Genomic DNA, 22,720 nt, shown 5'->3' with positions numbered 1-22,720 from the left:
CTTGACGACAAACGAGTCATCACCGACGAGGAAAAGAAAATCATTCAATGGCGCCAGCAGATAACCTGGGCAGTTACGAAACCAGCAAAGCAGACTGTTGGAGCCTAATAAAAGCCCCATAATTGGGCTGAAGGCGTTACAAGAGAGAGGCATTAACACCCCAACGACTAGCAGTCAAGCTCACATATATAAAGTCCTCACATTGGCAGCATAAGGTACATAGATACTAAGACTCTCTAAAAATACCTATTACTTTCTAGTTCTGTGAATTGCTTTATTGTTCTAACTTTGGCATCGGAGGCGTTGTGGCAGGCACCACACTGGTGACCCCTTTCTTGAAGATAACCAGGTGCTGACAGGGAGTTCCATTTGCCTACTGCGACTGACGAGTTTGCGCCTCATCAGTGGCGATTAAAAAATTGTTTAAAATATTTTTATTTATATTTTTTTATATATTGCTAAGCATACTTTTTCACATTATATAAACATATACCAATTTAAGAGCAATAGTAGTAGATAATAACTAAAACATGATATTCATAAATTAGAATATAACCCACAAGTTTGAAACTATAACATTCCATGATGGAGAGATTGAGATCGAGAGATGAAGAGTGAGCTTGGGCAATGAGGCAAAGGAGAGATTCTGACTTCTAAGTGAGTGGCCGTGGGTTAGGGAGTGAGAAAGGGGAGACAGAGAGTGAGATAATGAGAGAGGCAGTAGGCAGAGAGCTTCAAAGTTCAAAACGGTGAGTTTTGCATAATTTTTTTTATTTTTATTTTTTACTAGAATTTCGGCCTGATTCAAAGTCGATTTCAGCCCTTTTCGGCCAATTTCAGTCGTTGGCCGATACGATCTGATTCAACCCGAATCGGCACGGTATGACGCAAATTTGGCCTAAATTAGCACGAATCCACAAATGAAAAAAAGAAAAAGAAAAGTGATGCCGCACGGACGCATGCTCAGCAGCGTCAACCATCACACGCCACATCAGTGCGCATTGAGTGTGGGTGTGGGTGTAGGTGCAGTGGCCCTAGAGCCGCACCCGTGCTTTCAAAGATGTGGCAAAGGAAGATAAATCAAACACAACAGATCAGTCACTGAGATCTGCTCTGCTCTCCTTCTAATGTGATTTTCTGATTTCATATAACCTAAAGATGGTATGTGTGGCATTTTGTTTTAATTCTTAACCCTCTTTCATGTTCTATACTGAAAATGGAACTTTCCATGTGGATAATAGGTACCTATCTCTGAGCTTGAAGGGAAATTTGTTGGACTATATTTATTCTCTTCAAGTTACAAAACTAACAAAAAATATGACTTATATTATGAGGTCATAAACCTTTATGAGTACTTGAAGAAGAAGGAAGTGAATCTTGAGATTGTGTTAGTTCCCCTTGATGAAACTTACCATGATTTCAAGAAACATTTTGGAGGCACAAAATGGTTTTCAGTGCCATACAAGGGCAATTGCCGGGAGAAATTGGCTTGTTATTTTAACATTCCACCCGAAACTGTTCAAATGGTTTTTGGTCCAGATGGAAAGATAGTTAATTCTAATGCTGTTAGTGTCATTGAAAATTATGGATACAATAATGTGTTTCCATTTACATCAGAAAGATATGCAGAACTTGTAGGGATGGTAAGAGCAAGAATGTATCTTAAACTATTCTTCTTTTTCCCCAATATTTAGTCGATTATTTGTTCCAATATGCTCATTTGGCAGTCTGCATTTTCATGGATGACAGATTCTTTTCAAATGAAGAGGATTCTTTTCCCTTTTAGTTAATGACAATTGCTTTTTCGGGCATGACAGATTCCAGTGATCGATCTTGTGGGCAAAAGAACATTCTCCTTCTTTTTTTTTTCTCACATAACACTCCCGGAGATTTAGGAAGTGAAATGGTCATAAAGTAATGGAAAATGTATATAATGAAATTAAGGCAAAGGATGATGCATTTGAAGTAATACACATCTTGTTACCAAAAAAAAGTAATACACATCTTAGATGAAAGGGGCTACAATTTTCATGAATTATTTTCTAGAGTCCCATGGCTAGGACTCCCATGTGGTGACAGGAGGATAAATCTTGCACAACTTGCTTTCCAAATCGAGCGTAGGGATTTCCGTGCTGTCATAGCTCTTGGACCAACTGGCAACCTCATAAAAAGGAAAGCAAAAGATGTCATTTTGCTATATGATGCTGATGCATATCCTTTTACTGATGAGCATATACTAGAAGTTGAAACACAAACTGAGGAAATGGCAATGGACTGGCCTAGGAAGGTGAAGCATCCTCTCCGTGTGAATTATGATCTAGTTCTCCAAAACATTGAGCTATACGCTTGCAGAAAGTGCAGTTTTGGGGGAGTTTTGTGGACTTACTGTTGTCAAGGGTGTAATTATAAATACCATCCTAATTGTGCTATAGGGGAAGACATCGGTGCTCAAAAATTTGAGTTGCCTTGTAAAAATTATATGTATGGCCCAGGAAATGGAAGACCATGTATGATGGATTGATGTACTGTTTTCTGTGCTATATAATTTGAATTGAAATGATAAAGATGGAAACAAAATAAAATAAAAGAGAGAATCTTTTTGAAGTTATACCTTGGAGCCGGACTTGTAAATGATACGATTGACAGTGGATGTTTAGGATATGTATTTTGTTTTAGAATTAAGGAGAAAGAGAGAGACACATTCTATATTAATTTTTATTCTATAACATTCCTCCAAAGTTGTATTTTTTTTTTATTTAAAATTTCTCATTCCTTCAATTGAATAATTATAATGGATATGTGTATGCAATTTATAATTGTTACTTTTTATGAAGAACTCATTATTAATAAAGTTTTATAAGAATTATGCTATAATACATATACAATATATTCCAAAACCATCTTACATAAGATATTATAATATTATCCGTGCATCACGTGTGAGAAACTTACTAGCTCTTTCAAATGGGAGAACTAGATAAAGCCATTAAATTAAACTACAAGACTGTTGACATTTTTAGATTTACGTATTATTAACAATTTAACATGATTTTGATGTTTAGTTATTTATTACAAAAATTTATTAAAGCCTTATTTATATATTATTTCAAATTGTGAGTGTAAGGACACAATTTGGATCCCTAGTCCAAAGGATAAATGAACTCAGGCTCAAAAAACCCAATACAATGAATTTGTAGAGAGTGAATTGGAAAACTGAGTTTTAATAAATCAGACAACAAGTAGAGTGGATTTGGATGACAAGAAAATGAAGATAGACTGGTTTATTCTTAATAAAATCGTCCTCAGCACAGTCCAAGGAGATCAGTTCTTATATATTTCTCTCAAGTTTGATTACAAGTTCAATTTTTGATTGCTACAATATTTTTCTCTTAATTTCTCGATCTCCCTTTCATTAGGGGTTTCTTACATTATATATATCTCTCTTTGAATAATCTTGATTCTCCACTTATCGTTCGTCCAAGCCACTATTTGAGTGCTTGTCCCATCGGACACTTACAAGCCCTATGTGAGTTGGGGCGACCAAGACAACACTGTTCAAGGGTCTTCTCCACATAAATGTCGTCAGAGAGTTAGCTGCAGAGCATTCAATGCGGTAGTAGTAATTTTTTCTTGGAAATTTCTCAGCTTTTATTTTGTCCTGTATATTCATAGTGCATATCCTTATTAACAGAACTTTCTAGAACGCCACTCTGGATAATAGAACTCACCTTCTGACCTCTTCTTCATTTAGTTGAGGAGATATTCCTCCTCGGCCTACCTCTCCCAGCTTTTATAGTCATAGCTTGCTTGTGAAGTTCAAAGTCTTACTCCTTTCTCACTGCTGATCTATTCTTGGATCACTGTGCCTCCTCGGACAAGGCCCAAGGCCCAATATATATTTGGGCTTGCGTCCCCACAGTGAGAACACCACCTTATTACATACTTTTCAACATACTCAACTAGTTTACACAGTATACTATGACTTTGGAGCATAAAGTAGAATACTTCTTGGTATATCTATTGAAATTGGATCCGAACTCAATAACCCAACCCGAAGGAAAGTATCCAATCCAACTCAAGGTTTTTGGGCTTGAAGCAAAAACGTGTTAATCCGTACCTGTTCTGGACTCAATCTTTTTTTAATGTGATTTTTTTTTTTTTTTTTTTTAACATATCAGATTAGGATGGGACAATACAATATAGTCATTCTTCACAATTTCACACGAACAAGCTATACCACACCTGTACACGAGCTCAAAACCATTATAAAAATTTAATAACAAAATCTAAAACCTAAAATTTGTGGTCATGATATACTGTACCTAAAAAAATAATGGTTAAGGACATTTAGTATTATTTTCATTTTTTCATTGGTGAATTATGGAATGTGTAAACTTAAGAATTAATGTAATAGAATTCAGGATTGAACAATATTTGAGGCAAAAGATTGATTTATGTATTTTTATTGTTCAAAAATTGTAGTTATTATTTTGAAGTTAATGCAAATATTTTTTTTTCCCTAGTGTTTTGATTTGTGGTTTTTTTTTTTTTTTTTTTTTTGGAGACTCAATTAGTGGGTGATATTCACTTTTGTTATTTAATATAGCTTTTGTCCAATTGTGATTCAAGTGTGTGTGCACGTGCATGTGCATCCGCATGATTGTGGAATTTACTATGTATATGAAAGTTTCTAATAGCTTTGTCAAAATTTTTGTATCCAATATTTGGTTAGAATTTTTTATGTTCATCTCTAAATTACACATATTTTTCCTTTCATGTTTCGAATAAGAAATTTTATTTATATTTTCTGCAAGAGCAACCTCCTAAAAATGGTTATATATTGTTTTATATATTCTTATTGAAACTAACGACTAACATACATGGTAAAAACTAACACTCTAAATTTAAAGCAAACCTGTATGCGTGTGTGTGTTTTTCATCTTTTCCCATAATTTGTATCTTTTTTTTTTTTTTTTTAACTATCATATCTTTTTCTTTGGTCACATTAAGAATAATATAAATATTGTAATATTAAACTTTTATATAAAGTAGTATAATCTCAAATTTTATATAACAATCTTTTTGAGTGTTATATAAATGATATTAATATATGGACAAAGTTTAGCTATAAAATTGGTTATAATTTTAGGTTACAACCTTACTTAATATATTTTTATTGGAGATGAATTTTGACAAATCCACCATTGGATTACATCTTCTTCTTATATCCTCCATATTTGCAAAATTTCTAGAAAATTAAAGATCAATAGCTATGTCATCAATAAATTATTTAAATTATAAGTTTTTGTAGTTTAAATTATGCATAAAATATAAGCTTGTAGATCATATAGTAAATAATATCCGATTTACACAAAATTTGACAAATGTATTGAGAACGTAAAGAAAATGCAATTCAACGGTTAGATTTTCAAGATATGTAATAATGTTTATTTTATTGAGTAAAATTGTAACCTTTAGACTACTACCAATTTTGTAGTTAAAATTTGTCATTGATATATTAAGATATTTTTATAGGTATTTTATGTAATATCATTAATTAAAATAAAATAAATAAAATTTTATTCATTATTTTACTAATAATGTCTATTGATTAGCAATAATTTTTTTTGGAGAAAGTATTGATTAGCAACAAATGGAGGCAAAAACAACTTTTTTTTTTCCAGGTTTATGATTTATGATTATGCTTTTTTTGTTAAACTGTTACTTTTACCTAATATAACAATCTACCAAAAAAAAAAGGTGCAGTCACTAGTAAAAGGAAAACAAAATCAGGAAAAAAGCATAAAATAGAATTGAGGATTTTTGTTCCCATATATACCATGTGCTGCTCATATGGAAGATCCTCTATAAATTAAGCTAAAACTAATTGATTGCATCAAATTCTGTTCATGGGTAAACAGGGCTTGCAACTAAATTGAGCATTTGAGTTTATCATTTGGTACATGCACACACAGTCACTCAAGTAAATAATCAACTGGAAAGACAGTTTTTGCATTTTGGAAGTAGCCAAACAAAGGGTCATGGCGGGTGAAGGAGTAGCAGTACTAGATAGTGATTTTCAGTGTGACATCAAATCGCTCCTTGCTACTCCCCAAAGGGACTTCCTCATCCGAAACAATGGAGAACAGGTACTAATTCTTTATTACTTTGCTTCTCAAATAAAATTTTGATGCAATATTATTGATATTATTATTATTATTTGAGAATGACAATCTTGCAAATTTAAGAAAAAGTATGTACTTTGTATGTTCAAAAACCTTGTACCATCAGGTCCATCACAAACATTATTTTATGTTTAACACTCTTCCTTGTTCATATTTGTAGGATTCTACACCTTAGAATGATGCACACATGGACAATATTTTAGTAATTAACCCAATTTTGAAACTCACAGGTTAAAATTGACAGCTTGAGTGGAAAGATCATTGCCATTTTATGTGGCTCTTTCTCACCTCCTTATCAGCATCAACAATATTTTCTTAATTTAGTAGAAACCTACAATGAGTTCTCTCCGAGAGGCGAATTCGAGGTTGTGTACAGTTCAAGATTTGATTATGGGACATTCCATGAGGTGTTATCGTATATGCCATGGCTTGCAGTCCCAAATACCGAGCATGAAACCCGAACGCGCATTTGGGAAGAGCTTAAGATGGCCGGAATAGTCAACATTGTGATAGTTGATGCAAGTGGGAAGGTCTTGTGCAAAAATGCATTTGAAGCCGTAAAAGAATATGGAATAGAAGCTTACCCTTTTACTCCGCAAAGGATCAAAGAGATTGAGGAGCAAGAAGTAGCTGCACAGAAAGACCAGTCCTTGATGTCTCTGTTCGTCTCACGCTCACTGGACTTTGTAATTACAAATGATGACCAAAAGGTATAATTTTTCTTCAAAATATGTTCTTAAATCATGAGAGAATTCAATCAATGTCAAATTAGTTCATTTGACTTACCTATGACTTTGTTATGCTACATGATGTGGTTATTGAATTTTTGTTATCAGCACTATCTGAATTTCATTTGTTGTAACAAATATGCAAGGTACCTGTTTCTGAGCTTGATGGGAAGATGGTTGGTCTGTATATTCGGTCTGTAGAAAGACCATTGTTTGAATTCACCCCTAGTCTGGTTGAAGTCTACAAGATTTTGAAGGAGAGAGGAGAAAACTTTGAGATTGTGTTCGTCTGCTTAGAGAATGAAAATGAAAGCGACGGCTTATACAAGCAAGACTTTGAAAGCATGCCCTGGTATGCCTTGCCCTACCAGGACAGAAGATGCAAGAAGGTAGCTCGCTACTTTGGTTTCAAACCAACTACAATGTACCATACCCCCGCACGCCCACCAATCCTAGTTATAATTGGCAGTGATGGAAAAATTTTAAACCAAAATGCAGCAGAAGTTGTTGAAGAACATGGAGTTGAAGCCTATCCTTTCACGCTAGAAAGGTTGGCAGAGATGGAGGTGGTAGGTAAGGCAAAACAGGAAACTCAAACGCTCAAGTCACTTTTGGTTTCAGGGAACCATGATTTTTTGCTTGGAGATGGTGATACTAAGGTGAGATATTTAGAGATTAATTGATCGGTTACCATTTCTGTTTAATTATTCTATTCAGAAATTATTTGTATCCAGTTGCTAAAATCAAAAACTGAAATGGTCTAACAAGTAGAGTGAGAGACAGAGACAGAGACAGAGAAAGAAACATGAATACAACATAATTCCTCTTTCATGGAGTCCACACACCAGATGTTTCACAAATTAATTGCAGTGACACTTGTTTATAACCATTTTAACTTCTCTTTTTTAGGTACCAGTGTCTGATCTTAGTTCAAAGAAAATGGTTCCTGTGTCTGATCTTGTGGGGAAGACCATCCTTCTTGTCTTTCTAGAAAGGTGTAGTGAAAATGCTGACTCCATTGTGCAAGAGCTAACCGAATTGTATGATGAGATTAAAGAGAAAGATGATGCATTTGAAATGATTTTAGTCCCTTACAATATTGATGGTCATTACGACCTTAATTATTATCCACCCTGGTACATTCGTTTAACCTTTCCAGGACTGATAGTACCCTTTGGTGATGAGAGAATAAAATCCCTGAGTCGCAAATTCAAGTTCTATGGAAACACTATGTTTGTAGTTCTTGGACCAACAGGGCGCACACTTAGAAAAGAAGATGCATGGGATATTTTGACCACTCATGGGGCGGAAGCTTTTCCTTTCACTGATGATCATTTGAGGGATATTGAGGCACGTTTTGTGCAGATGGCAAAGGGTTGGCCTGAAGAAGAGTTGCATATTGAATACTGTAGTTCAGCAACCCATACCTATGACATTGTGCTAACCCGTACAGGGTCTTACAAATGTTGTATGAGACGTTCATGCAAAGTTTGGCCCAATGAATATGGCCGTGGTTGGACATATTTTTGCAAAGAATGCAATTTTTATTTGCATCCAGAATGTGCTTTGAAGGATTACTTAGAAAATAGTGTGGAGGAAGATGAAGTATACACAACAGAACAGTCACTGAGATCTGCTTTATTCTCATGCTCATGTGATTTTCTGATATCATATAACGGAAATAAGGTATGTGTGGTTTTCTGTTTTATTTCTTAACCCTCTTTCATTTCTATACTGAGAATAAAACCTTTCTCTGTTTGGCTGTCTATAATAGGTACCTATCTCTGAGCTTGAAGGGAAAATTGTAGGACTATATTTCTTCTCTTCAAGTTACAAAACTACCACCGAAAAAGATGACTTTTATTGTGAAGTCATAAACCTTTATGAGAACTTGAAGAAAAAGGAAGTGAATTTTGAGATTGTGTTAGTCCCCCTTGATGTAATTTACTATGATTACAAGAAATATTTTGGAGGCACACAATGGTTTTCAGTGCCATACAAGGGCAAATGCCGTGAGAAATTGGCTTGTTATTTTCACATTCCACCTGAAACTGTTCTAATGATTTTTGGCTCAGATGGAAAGATAGTTAGTTCAAATGCTGTCAGCATCATTGAAAAGTATGGATACAATGCTTTCCCATTTACCTCAGAAAGATATGCAGAGCTTGCAGGGATGGTAAGAGCAAGAGTTGAAGAACAGACGCTTGAGTCAGTTTTGATTTCATGGGAGAAAGATTTTGTGATTAATAAAGATGGAGCCAAGGTAAGATTATTTTTCCATCTGTTCATTACATTCTTCAAACGGTTAATTGAAGCACTTTAATATGATGTTGGGAACCCTCTCTCTCTCTCTCTCTCTTCCTTCACTGTTATTGACAATTGCATTTTCATTCATGGCAGTTTCCAGTGATTGACCTCGTGGGTAAGAACATTCTCCTTTTTTTCTCAGATTCTGACGCATCTGGTAATTTTGAAACTGAAATGGTGGTAGACTTGCTGATCGAAGCATATAAAGAAATTAAGGCAAAGGATGATGCATTTGAAGTAATTCACATCTTAGATGAAGGTTTTGCTTTTGATCATTTATTTTTAAGAGTCCCGTGGCTAGGACTCCCGCGTGGTGACAGGCGGATACATCATGCACAACTTGCTTTCCAAATCCAGAAGCGTGTTGATTACCCTGCTATGATAGCTCTTGGACCAAATGGCCGCCCCATAACAAGGAAGGCCAAAGATCTTATTTTGTTATATGGTGCTGATGCATATCCTTTTACTGACGAGCATATAGTAGAAGTTAAAGCACAGACTGAAGAAATGGCAATGGACTGGCCTAGGAAGTTGAAGCATGGTCTCCACGGGAATTATGATCTAGTGCTCCAAAACATTATGCTATACAGTTGCAAAGAGTGCACATTTGGAGGAGTGTTGTGGACTTACTGTTGTCAGGGGTGTAATTCTAAATACCATCCTAATTGTGCTTTAGGGAAAGACGCTGGTGCCCAAAAATGTGAGTTGCCTTGTGAATATTATTTTTCTAGCCCAAAGGCCGAAAGACCATGTATAATGGATGATCATACTTAAAACCATGAAGAGTACTGTTTTCTTTGCTGTATAATTTTATTTCAAATTATGAAGATGGAAACAAAAACAAATAAAATAAAAGATAGAAAATCTTTTGGAAACTCACTGCAAGATTTTTTTTTTTTTTGGTATTTTTTTTCAATTGTTTTTTTTTTTTTTTTTGCTAAGCTCATAAATACACTTGGCATTCTCCACATTCCCTACATGAACATAAGTTATAACCTGAAAAAAATCAAATTCCTTGAAACCGGTTTCAAATTAGGACTTCCATTAAACGTGCATCGTTGGGTATAAGGTACATTTCATCAATCTTAGTTCAGGTTCACAAAAAAAAGGCACCTGATTAGTAAAAATAAAGATATACATGGAGAAGACAAATGATTGCTTTTTACATCTCTCTCTCAATTTATTTTCGTTTTTGGTGGATTTTTTATTTTTCTTACATCTATACTTTAGGTTAATGAATTTTTGTATTTTTTAGAATTCTACTTTGGGATGGAAGTGATTTAGTTTTGTGTTTTAAGTTGTTATCTTTTATTGTTAATGTAAGGGCACGATTCGTAACGAACCGTAACAGTGTTGGGCTCGCGCATAAAAAGGCCCAAACAATATCATTTGTAGAGCGTGGGTTTGAAAGGCTAGGCCTTGGTCACCAGGCAGTGGGTTTCTCGTAGTGTTCATACACGATTAAGTTGTTTTCGCCCTAGGAGTCTTTCTCCTGGAGGCGGGCTGGGAGGCTCTGGTTTTTGGCCATTTTTCCCAGCCCTCTTTTATGAATTGCTTACTTTTCCTTTTATACTAGCCTGTGTTTTTTATCCTTCGTCCACGTGTAGGATCGACATTCTAAGACTGATACTTGTCCCATTAGCCCATACCCAGAGTGGTTGGGGGTGGTTGTAAAAGCTGGAGAGTATGGCTCTGTCAGGTGCAGAGTATTGAATGGCAGTAAGGGCGGCTTTCCCTGGTCGTTACACTTTCCAGCATACCCCTTTCTATTGGCACAGATATTTTAGATTTTTTCCCAAGTTGTTTCTATACCATTTTTGTCCTTTCTTCTTGTGAGATCTCAGACATGCCGAGGACTGAATCGTCCTCGGCTGTGTCCCAAGGCTATTTCGTACTTGTATTGCCGAGCCTGGGCCATCACCTTCCTCGGCTTGGGCCTTTGGACCCCAACGAATAAATGGGCCTGGCCCACGAATTACTGGGCCCCACAATAACCCCTCAAAACCCTGCTGTCCAACCTCTTGGTTGGAGAGGAGAGTTTTGGTAATACCAAGCTTTTATTATAGCTCGTTTAACTCAGCCCTTTATTAATGTTGGCGTCTCTTCGTCTGCCTAGGAAATGTACCGGTCTACGAGACATTCCTCTGAATTCACTCACAACGCGTTCATGCCGTTTGGCTATCCAAAACGTGCCTTTAATAGTTTCCGTTTACGAGATCATTCGAATTTAATGGTTATTGATGGTGTGGGGAAGTGGAGCGGGCATATTCTCGTTTACAGATTTTCTTGGAGATCTGAACATATTAAATACCTTCCGTTTCGCCCCTCATATAAAAAAGAAAAAGCAAGAGGTTATTTTCTCCTGTACAAGAACCCTTTTAATCCCCCTGAAATCTGAAACCCTTAGACTCCTCCAGAGTCTACTTTTACCCGCTGGTTATACTTTAATTTGTAATTCGTTCAAAATAGAAGCAAGTAATGAAGGACCCATTCCCTTCTCAGAAATTCCATGTTCTTATGAAGCTAAAGATGGCTCGGTCGGGGCAGGGATGGTAGAGACTCAAGATACTTCTCACCCTCCTTTCAGCCAAAATCCGAAGCAGGGGCTCGTCGCGTCAGGCTTTTGGCGCGACTGAGCTGGGGTCACCCATTATCAGTACCAGCCGCTCTCTTACGAGTATAGCTAACATGGCACCAGCGTGTTAGGAGCCAGGACTGATGCAGGGATAAAGCGTCCCTGCTTCTTCCTCTCTTCCTCCACTGATACCTCCTTTTGCCTCTCTTTCTTCTTCTTTCCACCGCCAGATCCATCCTGGCGCTTTTCCTTCTTCCTCTTCTTCTCCTCCTTCTTTCTCTTCATCTCCTCCATCTTCTTCTGAAGAAGGTCCTCCTCTCAATATGGGCGCTACTGGGGCAGAGTTTGAAAGGACTTCAGAGACGAGTTTAAGAAGACATTTGACCGTTTATTTGTTATATTGTTGTTGTTTTCCTTTTATTATTTTTGTAATCCACTTTCTGTATAGGCTTGTTTAAGCCCCTCTTTGTATGTTGTAATACCTCTTTATATTAATAAAAGTTGTTATTGCTTCATTTCATATATTCTATCTCTTTATTTCTGAAATGGTTACGCCGTGAATAGACATACTATCTTGTGAATTCTTTTTATTTTTACACTTTGACTGATGTCTAAGACCGAAATCCTAGTTAATAAAAAGATCTTACTCTGTGTTTATAGACACTATCCGACTTAATACTACTGAATCGAATTAGTGATACTTAGGGTTGAAACCCCTATTAAGAAGAAAAAGAAAGGAACATTATGGTGAGCTTATTGAGGCGGCCTAGCACAATACTGCCGACCTTAGAGCACAACACTTAGGGCCAAAATCCCTTATCAAAGAAAAAGGCGCTATTATGAACTTACGAGTGCTGTTCGGCACAATAATACAGACTTGAACTAATGACACTTAGGGTCAAAATTCTTGCTAAGGAAAAGATATTATCACGACTTTAATAGAATTTTTTGGCACAACAATGCCGACCTGCGAAAACAACACTTACCCCAAAATAGCCGAGATGACAACTGAATGCTCGGTGCGGTGTAGGAAGTAATCATCCGAAGACATACAACCCACACAATGAACAGCCTCTCCAGGTTGCTGAGTAGTAGGGCGTTTCACCATCTTCTTACAACTTTAATGGTTTTAACCTTTTATGGTATTTGAGCCGAGGATTGAGTAACTTAGAATTTTTATTAAGTAGCCAACCTTAAGAAACTCAGTTTCTCATCTAAGTAGTTGGTTTCCCCATAGGTTTGAGTCTGAGAACCACACAATACCTTGGTTCTGTCCAAAACTCAGTTTTCTCATCTAAGTAGTTGGTTTCCCCATAGGTTTGAGTCCGAGGACCATACAATACCTTGGTTCTGTCCAAAACTCAGTTTTCTCATCTAAGTAGTTGGTTTCCCCATAGGTTTGAGTCCGAGGACCATACAATACCTTGGTTAGGTTCTGTCCAAAACTCAGTTTTCTCATCTAAGTAGTTGGTTTCCCCATAGGTTTGAGTCCGAGGACTATACAATACCTTGGTTCTGTCCAAAACTCAGTTTTCTCATCTAAGTAGTTGGTTTCCCCATAGGTTTGAGTCCGAGGACCATACAATACCTTGGTTCTGTCCAAAACTCAGTTTTCTCATCTAAGTAGTTGGTTTCCCCACAGGTTTGAGTCCGAGGACCATACAATACCTTGGTTCTGTCCAAAACTCAGTTTTTTCATCTAAGTAGTTGGTTTCCCCATAGGTTTGAGTCCAAGGACCATACAATACCTTGGTTCTGTCCAAAACTCAGTTTTTGGCGTGGGACCTTGGTTTTAGGGGAATTAGCCCCTCGGCCAAGCCCCTAGAACCATCCATGCGATTGACGCTACCAAGCGTAGCCCCTAGTCAAGAATCATAGCCCCTAGCGGAACTTTACACTAGAACTCTATAACCAGCTGTTAGAAATGACAAGGGAACTCTCTCGACTTACCGCTTATGCCAACACACAAGCCTTCCCCACAAACGGCGCCAATTGTAAGGGCACGATTCGTAACGAACCGTAACAATGTTGGGCTCGCGCGTAAAAAGGCCCAAACAATATCATTTGTAGAGCGTGGGTTTGAAAGGCTAGGCCTTGGTCACCAGGCAGTGGGTTTCTCGTAGTGTTCATACACGATTAAGTCGTTTTCGCCCTAGGAGTATTTCTCCTAGAGGCGGGCTGGGAGGCTCTGGTTTTTGGCCATTTATGAATTGCTTACTTTTCCTTTTATACTAGCCTGTGTTTTTTATCCTTCGTCCACGTGTAGGATCGACATTCCAAAACTGATACTTGTTCCATTAGCCCATACCCAGAGTGGTTGGGGGTGGTTGTAAAAGTTGGAGAGTATGGCTCTGTCAGGTGCAGAGTATTGAATGGCAGTAAGGGCGGTTTTCCCTGGTCGTTACACTTTCCAGCATACCCCTTTCTATTGGCACAGATATTTTAGATTTTTTCCCAAGTTGTTTCTATACCATTTTTGCCCTTTCTTCTTGTGAGATCTCAGACATGCCGAGGATTGAATCGTCCTCGGCTGTGTCCCAAGGCTATTTCGTACTTGTATTGCCGAGCCTGGGCCATCACCTTCCTCAGCTTGGGCCTTTGGACCCCAACGAATAAATGGGCCTGGCCCACGAATTACTGGGCCCCACAGTTAAATATTACTAGTTGCAGATCCGTGCGTAGTAGGTAATAATATTTTTAAGATGGTCTCATTAAATTTATTTTTTGCAATTTGGACTAATTTAATAAATAATAATGTATTTTATAATCATAATTTCATTTGTTTTAAGGACAATCACAATTCACAAATGTAATATATATAATTTCTATTGTACCAAAAAGTAATAAAATTTTTCTCAAGAATTCAAAAGATAAGTAAGTGAAAATATAAATTTTTTATTAAAAGTTATTTATAACATTTTATGTATCATTAAAAGTATATAAAATTTGGAAAACTGATGAGCATATACTAGAAGTTGAAACACAAACTGAGGAAATGGCAATTGACTGGCCTAGGAAGGTGAAGCATGCTCTCCATGTGAATTATGATAAATGAAAGCATTACCAATGACACTAATAAAAAAATTGATGAATAGAAAATTTAATAAGAAATAGACCAAATGAAATGGTATTGGTCACCAGCCACACAACTCTTTTTGACTCTTGAAACACAGTGCTGCAGTATAAAAAATATAAATATAAATAAATAAATAAATAAAAGTCTAGACACAATGTGGCTCACAAAGTAAAAAATTTGATGCGGAACACTTCTCAACCACGTCGCCGCTACAGTCCGAGAGTTTCTTTAAAAGATCAGCCGTATAGACGAGAGTAAGAGATGTTAGAGATTTTGAAGAACATGTGCAGCCTAAAATGTTGATCGACGGTGGATATGGGGCCAAGTATTCAGATTTTTTTTTTCTTTCTAGTTTCTAGGCTGATTTGTGTTGTTGTTTGGGCGTTGGGCTTATCTGTATTTGTTTGAGCAATTTTTTGTCCAACCTTAAGCGGGCCAAGATTTTGGAGGCTCAAATTTTATTTTTAATAGGCTTAATTTGTGTTGTTGTTTGGGCTTTGGGCTTATCTGCATTTGTTTGAGCAATTTTTTTGTCCAACCTTAAGCGGGCCAAGGTTTTGGAGGCTCAAATTTTATTTTTAATGGGCTTAAATTTTTATTTAACGTGTTCATGTATTTTTTTTTAGAGTGCTCAAAGCCTCAAACAACCCACGATGATAATAATAATAATAATAATAATAATATTATTATTATTATTATTATTATTATTATTATTATCTTGTAGGTCATGCACACTCTGACTAACACGAAGTGTTGCCCTTGGTTGCCACATTTATATTGAGCCAGTATTTCGACCCATTCTAATCTATTTAGTTCAGGTCAATTCATTTTGTTTCATTTGGTCCATTTCGATCTATTTCCGTGTATTCGATCCATTTTATCCAGTTCAATCCATTTTGGTCCATTTCATTCCATTCTATCCACTTCTGTCAATTTTGAAGTTATATAATTTTGAGATTGGTCATGTTAAGGGGTGCCTTAAGGTAATTGTTAATAAATCATTTTAAGAAATTTTTGTCATCACTTTTATGAGAAATATAAAAAGTTGTAAAAAAATTATTTCTTTTTCATTTTTCCATAAAAAGTTTCTAAAATTATATCCTAAATCAATATCCTTAGGACATCTATTAACTTTTTTTCCTTTTAAAACTACCATTTAACTAAAAGGGTAAATTACAACTTACTTACTTGTGATTTGGTTAAAATTTAAGTTACTTATCTGTAGATTGAAATTTAAGACTTTACCCACATAAGATTTAACCAAAATTTAAGTTGCATACATGTGGTTTGAAATCCCATGATGCAAGTGTTCCATTGGATTCTTTTTTACTTTTTTTTTTTTTTGAGATTTTCAACTTATGGCGTCTGCTCCGATGATATTCTTTATTATCAAACTAAGACACCAATTAGTTTTTGATGTAAGTGGGAATTGAACCACAGATATCTTATTCAATTATCAAAGACATTGCTAGTTGAGCTAATTGGAGTCTACTTTTTAATTTTATTTGATTTTATATTTTTATGTTTTTTGTGTTTTAAAAAAAAAAGAGACATAAAAGTGGAACAAAATTATATATTTAACCATGTTTTTAATAGAGATAAGTTATGAAAATTTAATTGAGCTAACCTAGGTAGGTAAAATATCAATTTCAAATTATAAGTAAACAACTTAAATTTCAGTCAAATCATTGAATAAGTTATAATTTGCCTTAGAGCACGCTAGTCGTACAGATCCATGTGTAATAACCAATGAAATAAAATCTGTCATCCTCATCCCACTATCAATGACATCAATAATTCCCACGTTTTTCCTACGCAACTACAAACCCATGTGTAATAACCAAGGAAATAAAATCTGTGTCATCCTCATCCCACTATCAATGACATCAATAATTCCCACGTTTTTCCTGCACACAACTAGTACGAAAATGAAATGAAATATAGGCCTATGTTAATGCAATTTGAAAGCTTTAATGTACCCCCACCCCAGATATGGTTGCTTTTGTAGACAACAATGTGAATGGTTTGTAGTTTGTACTTAAGGCCCAATACTCTGCCTATGTTGGTTGGTTAGTTTATGAATGAATGACCTTTTAACCAAAAAAAAAAAAAGAAAGAAATGAAATATAGGCTTCTTTTCCTTATTGACTAAGAAAATTCCAAAAAGTCTTTGCCTTTTCTTTTTCTTTTTCTTTTTTTCACAAACCAAAATTTTTTGCTTCTGGAACTTACTTGAGGCAAAAAGTTAAAGATGCAGGCGTTTCGGTCAATATTGGCTTGTACGACTTTGTACTAATATTATAACGAATTGAAAAAAAAAAAAAAAAAACCCAAGTAGTGTCGTGTGAGAGAGGAAAATTATGGAAACTGACGGCGAAGATGGATTGTGTGACCTTGGGCAAAGGCTTCTTTTTTATTAGATTCAGTAGCAGTGATGATTTTGATGCAGTACTTCAGGGAGGCCCATGGTTTTTAGGAGAGCATTTTCTTGCAATCAAGCCTTGGGAACCTTACCTCATTGCGTCAGAGGCTAAGCTTACATCGGTGGCTATGTGGGTAAGGTTTCCTGAATTACCAATTGAATTCTATGATGCTGCTGTATTGAGAGAAATTGAGAGTGTCATTGGTCCTGTTTTACGGATTGATTCTTACACAGCTTCGGAAACTAGAGGAGGCTACGCAAGGCTTTGTGTTCAGATTGACTTGGACAAGTCACTCATTAGCTCTATTCGAGTGGGAAGATTAGTCCAAAGGGTGTTGTACGAAGGTATATCATCCTTGTGTTTCTGTTGCAGCAAGCTTGGGCATAAACAGGAAAATTGCGGTCTGAAAGTGAAGGAACCAAGCAGAGATAACGAGGCTAGACCTCATCGAAAGCTAACGAAATAAGTGAGGTGGTTCAGTCTGAGCCCAACTATGGGCCTTGGATGGTTGTCATGAGAAAAAAAGGGGTTGGCTAGGATGGGAAAGGCTAGTGGGCCAGCTAAATTAAACACCTCATCCCAGGACAGATTCAAGGGCAATCCGGACCTTTCACAAACTTCAGGCCATGTGGAAGCAAGTGAAAATCTTGGTAAGTCAGATCACAGTGATTCGCTTGACTCAGGAAGTGAGACAACACGTGAAGAGGCAGCCTAAATCCCGCAGAGTAATCTTGAGATGAGAAAAGACTGTGTTATGGAAGATTACATTGAAAACTCAAGAGCTGAATATCAGCAGGATCCGAGGCACATCTCAGGGAACAAGAGGAAAGCTCTAGCCAAAAATAAAAGCAAAGGGAGTGAAGGTTTGGGGATTAGGAACTCAAAAGGCTCAAAAAGTCTTAAGAGGCTTTATCACAGTGCTGAAGGGAAGAGGGGGCTGATTTTGATTTCAAAAGATTTGGAGAGTGAGAAGCTCGTGGAGAATGGAGAGGATGTTCATAGGGTTGCCCTCACTTCCAAGGACCGGATGGGCCATCTGGTACAAGAACCAAGTGGTGGCAATACTAGACGAGATAATAGCTCAGATAAGAGTGGTACCGACAGAAACTCCGGGATGGTTCGAGGAGGAGCTGGGTCAGGCTTGGAAACATATATTTCCCATAACTCCAGAGAGTATTAGACTGGGGAATCTTCCTTTGGAACACAAGGCATGGACTCTCACGCCCAATCCGTGGTGGAAATTTCTCACGGATGTTCCAGGAATCTCGTGGGAAGTGGCGGAGGATTTGAGCAGGCAATGGAGGCCATCCGTAGTGCCCCATTGGGACGAATCCGGGTGGATCATTCAAGAGAGGAAGTTGGTGGATTTCAGAGGGATGGCCACAACTCATATGGGGAACCACCCAACTCTGAAACTGATCCAAATAATGGCTCCGGTGCAGGAATGCGACGTGCTTCTGAGTTGCAGAGAGGACATCCTAGGCATACTGAAACACATGTTAATTTGGAAGCCAGATTGGGGGGCGTCCAAAGACCTGTTGAGGAGAATGGGGTGGAGTATGGTGGAAGCGGAGAAAATGAATACTAATCCACCAGAGATCGAAGTGCCCTTAAGTCAATTTGTTAAAATGAATGTGTTACTCTGGAATTGCAGAAGAGCTTTGAATCCAGATTTCAAGAGGCGAATTTTTGAAATGGCAATCAACCATAGACCTTCCATTTTTGTAGTGACAGAAACGAGAGTGGGAGGAGACAGAGCAGCTAAAATTATTGAAGGGCTGCCTTTTGATGGGTTTATTACCACAGACACAATTGGCTATGCTGGGGGATTGTGGATTCTCTAGAAATCAGAAGAGGTGAAGATTCTTCCTTTATCCTCCACAGAACAGGAGATACACGCTACAGTTAAGGTGTGTTCCTCCAATTTTACCTGGCTTATGTTTGCTATTTATGCTAGTCCTAGGTTGGCTGAAAGAAGAATTCTTTGGAATAATTTAATTATAGTTGCTCATCTCCATAATTTACCTTGGCTCATGTTGGGAGATTTTAACGACGTGCTGTGTGGGGATGATAAGTTTGGTGGTAACCATGTTAATTTGAACAGAGCCTTAGAGTTGAAAAATTGCTTAGATGAGTGTGCTGGATTTGGGCTTTACGGGTCTAAAGTACACGTGGACCAACCATAGACCCATTTCTAATATGATATAAGAAAAAATAGATCGATGTTTTGCTAATCCAATGTGGTGCACGATTTTTCCCAAAGCCTTAGTGACTCACCTCCCAAGGACATTCTCGGATCACTGTCCTGTGCTAATTGAGCTTTGTAGAGCTAGTGTTAACCAGCAAAATAAACCTTTTTGATTTCAAACCATGTGGCTATTACACCAAGATTTTCCAAGAGTTGTTCAGCAAGCTTGGTCCGAAGATAGAGCTTTGCAGGATGCAACTGTAGATTTTGTGGCCAGAGCTAAAAAATGGAATTGTGATGTGTTTGGGAATCTATTCGCTAAGAAGAAGAGAGTCTTAGCTAGGCTTCATAGTGCCCAAAAATCTCTAGCTAACAATCCCAACGAGTTTCTTTTGAAGTTGGAGCAATGGTTGATTTCAGAATACTCTTTAATCCTTATGTAAGAGGAAGAGTATTGGGCACTCAAATCCAGGTTAAATTCTGCCACTTTTGGAGACCGCAACACGTCATTTTTTCATGTCTCTACGTTGGTTAGGAGACATAGAAACAAAATTAGATGCATTATGGACAGAGAGGGAAATTAGCTGATTGATGAAAGTGATATAAAGAATCACATTCAAGAGGGCTTCAAGAAGCTGTATATGACTGATCTGGAAGCGATCCCCATAAACTCGGATGTTTCAGGATTTTCTTGTTGTTTTTTGAATGAGGAGAATAGAACTAGAATTGATGGGGATGTGATTGAGGGGGAGATCCAAGCCGGTCTTTGGGCTCTTAAGCCATTTAATGCTCCAGGGCCGGATGATTTGCATGCGGGCTTCGATTAACATTTTTGGATGGAGGTTAAAAATTCGGTGTATAAAGAGGTTAAAGAAATTTTTTATAAGGGCTGTGTGCGGAATTATCTTAATGAGACTTTGATTTCCTTGATTCCTAAGTGCCAAAATCCTGAGTCTTTAAGTAACTATAGGCCTATAAGCTTATGCAACTTGGTCTATAAAGTTGTTTCAAAGATCTTAGTGGCTCGGATTAGGCCGTTACTTGGAAATTTAATCTCGCCTGTATTGACAGCCTTTGTTCCTGGTAGAAGAGGCACAGACAATGTGATGATTGCTCAAGAATTGTTTCATACTTTGGACAAGCTTTATGGCTATTAAGTTGGACTTGGAAAAGGCTTATGACAGATTAGAGTGGAGTTTCATTTATAGAATTCTCCAAGCCTTTCATTTTCCCCCAAAAATTTCTAAACTCATCATGAGTTGTGTCACATCCACAAGTACCTCTATTCTATTCAATAGGGGTGCTTTAGAGGGTTTTGAACCATCTAGGGGTATTAGACAGGGGGATCCTTTATCCCCATACCTTTTTATTCTATGTATGGAGTATTTGGGGTATCTTATTGAACAGAAGTGTGTGAATGGAGGTTGGACTCCCTTAAAAGCTTCAAAAGGCAACTTAGGTCTTACCCATCCTCTATTTGCGGATGACATTATCCTTTTGAGCAAAGCTGATGTGAGTGGATGTGAAGCTATATTAGAAGTACTTGACAAGTTTTGAAGAGAATCTGGCCAAAAGATTATTCATGACAAATCTAGAATTTATAGGAACATTAGTAAATTAATGACTTTTATTTTTAGAAACAGGACAATATTTTGGAACATCTCAAAATGGAATAGAGGACAAAAAAAGTGGGACGAAGGGAGTATTATTATTTTTTTTATAAAGTTTATTCAGCATAGGGACATCTATTTATCTTAACTTTACTAGTTGGAGTAATTTAAAAAACTGCAACTTGAGACCAAAATTTAATTGTCAATATGCCAAAGTTGAAAGTGAAGAACCAACAAGGAGTTACCTAATCACTTCATCTTCTTATTGTACAACTTGTGTGGTGACTAACACCTGCTATAACTTGAGTTAGCAAGAACTCTATGTGAGCTTTCAAATAGCCATCCTTATGACAAACAGGAAAAGTGAATTTCATAATCATAATACAGATCCAAAAGCCAAACAAGCAGATGATAAGAAAAAATTATCAAAGCATTCGTTTTGAAGTGCTTTGTTGCAATTTCTATCCAGTACAATGTAAGTTATAAGGTATGTTGTGTTACAGCTCTGTTAATTTGCATATGTATGTTGTACTGTGTGATGTCAATATTATATAAAAGATTATATTGTTTGTGGAAAATTTTGTTATTTTAGAACTTAATAATGCAAAGCATAAGTTTTAAGTTTTTGAGGTGTTTTGCTCTCCAATTAAGCTATTATATTAGGATTTGTGCACTGGCCATTTTTTTTTTTTTTTTTTATTAACAGTTATAGGTTCTTAAATCTAATTCTCTATATTAATTTGTCGGACTATTCATTGATGTTATTGCTTAATTCTAGCTCACCATAAGTAGGAGTCAACCTCATGACAATTTGTCATGTAAGCATTTATCCTTCTAGCTCTCTCTTGCATTCAATGCTTTTTTTGGGATATAAGCATCCAACCTAAACCCAAAGCTGTTTTATCCTTGTTATTGAAAAATTATCAATTATCTAATTATAGTTGATAATTAGAATGACATCCATGTAAAAAGACAACATTTGGAATGCATATACACATACAATTGAAGTCCATGTAACAAGACCAAGCTCTAAAACAGAGTTGAAACATTGATATGCACCCACAACCATTTACATTATTACTCAACTTTCAGATAATAAGAAACCTCTCAAAGGTTCATTATATGATTATATCCTTTTTTTTAGCATGTTGCTGTCTACTAGATTTTTTATTTTTATTTTTATTTTTATTTAATAAACTCATTATATATGATTTGGAATTTGCTAATATTGTTAGGTTGAACTAGATGAGCCAAAGTTCTTGAATATTAATAGTTATATAAATAAATATCTAAGGCTCTATGCTAAGAGATTTTCTCTTATGAACATCTCCTTTTTTTTCAAGCTCTAATAGTTATATCATATAAATGCAGATATTTTTGTTGCCAATGGAGTTGCAAAAGGGATAATGAGAAATTCCTACAAGTTAGAAGTTGCCCTGTTGAGAACTTAAGAATGAATAATCCAGAAATGCATATGCTTATGATTGTCTCTTTTTCAATTGTTGCCATGATGATATTCAAATATAGATGTGAACAAGACACATTGTAGTGGATTTCTTTTTAAATAAATTTTGGTAAAAATACTATCGTATGTAATGTTGGTATTACTTAATGTGATAATGGAATCA

General features: G+C 36.5%; 1 protein-coding gene across 1 annotated transcript; it reads left to right on the top strand.

Annotated features, from left to right (window-relative positions):
* The first annotated feature begins 5,846 nt into the window (after positions 1 to 5,846).
* On the top strand, positions 5,847 to 10,099 carry LOC126718495 (probable nucleoredoxin 1). Its single transcript, XM_050420720.1, has 6 exons — positions 5,847 to 6,149; positions 6,416 to 6,895; positions 7,060 to 7,572; positions 7,823 to 8,599; positions 8,688 to 9,176; positions 9,314 to 10,099. Exons 1-6 carry the CDS (start codon positions 6,042 to 6,044, stop codon positions 9,992 to 9,994), a joined length of 3,048 nt encoding a protein of 1,015 aa, XP_050276677.1. The 5' UTR covers positions 5,847 to 6,041; the 3' UTR covers positions 9,995 to 10,099.
* The last annotated feature ends 12,621 nt before the right edge of the window (positions 10,100 to 22,720 follow it).

This window comes from Quercus robur, chromosome 3 (assembly GCF_932294415.1).
Source record: "Quercus robur chromosome 3, dhQueRobu3.1, whole genome shotgun sequence".
Taxonomy (NCBI): Eukaryota; Viridiplantae; Streptophyta; class Magnoliopsida; order Fagales; family Fagaceae; genus Quercus; species Quercus robur.
The sequence above is the reverse complement of the archived record's forward strand: the minus strand, read 5'-3'. Positions and strand labels throughout refer to the sequence as shown.

Bases quoted from the DNA above. Each gene is read 5' to 3' on its own strand.
- LOC126718495 (XM_050420720.1), top strand. From the start codon at position 6,042: ATGGCGGGTGAAGGAGTAGCAGTACTAGATAGTGATTTTCAGTGTGAC. The intron at 6,150-6,415 runs GTACTAATTCTT...TGAAACTCACAG, and splicing joins TCCGAAACAATGGAGAACAG to GTTAAAATTGACAGCTTGAG. The intron at 7,573-7,822 runs GTGAGATATTTA...TCTCTTTTTTAG, and splicing joins TTGGAGATGGTGATACTAAG to GTACCAGTGTCTGATCTTAG.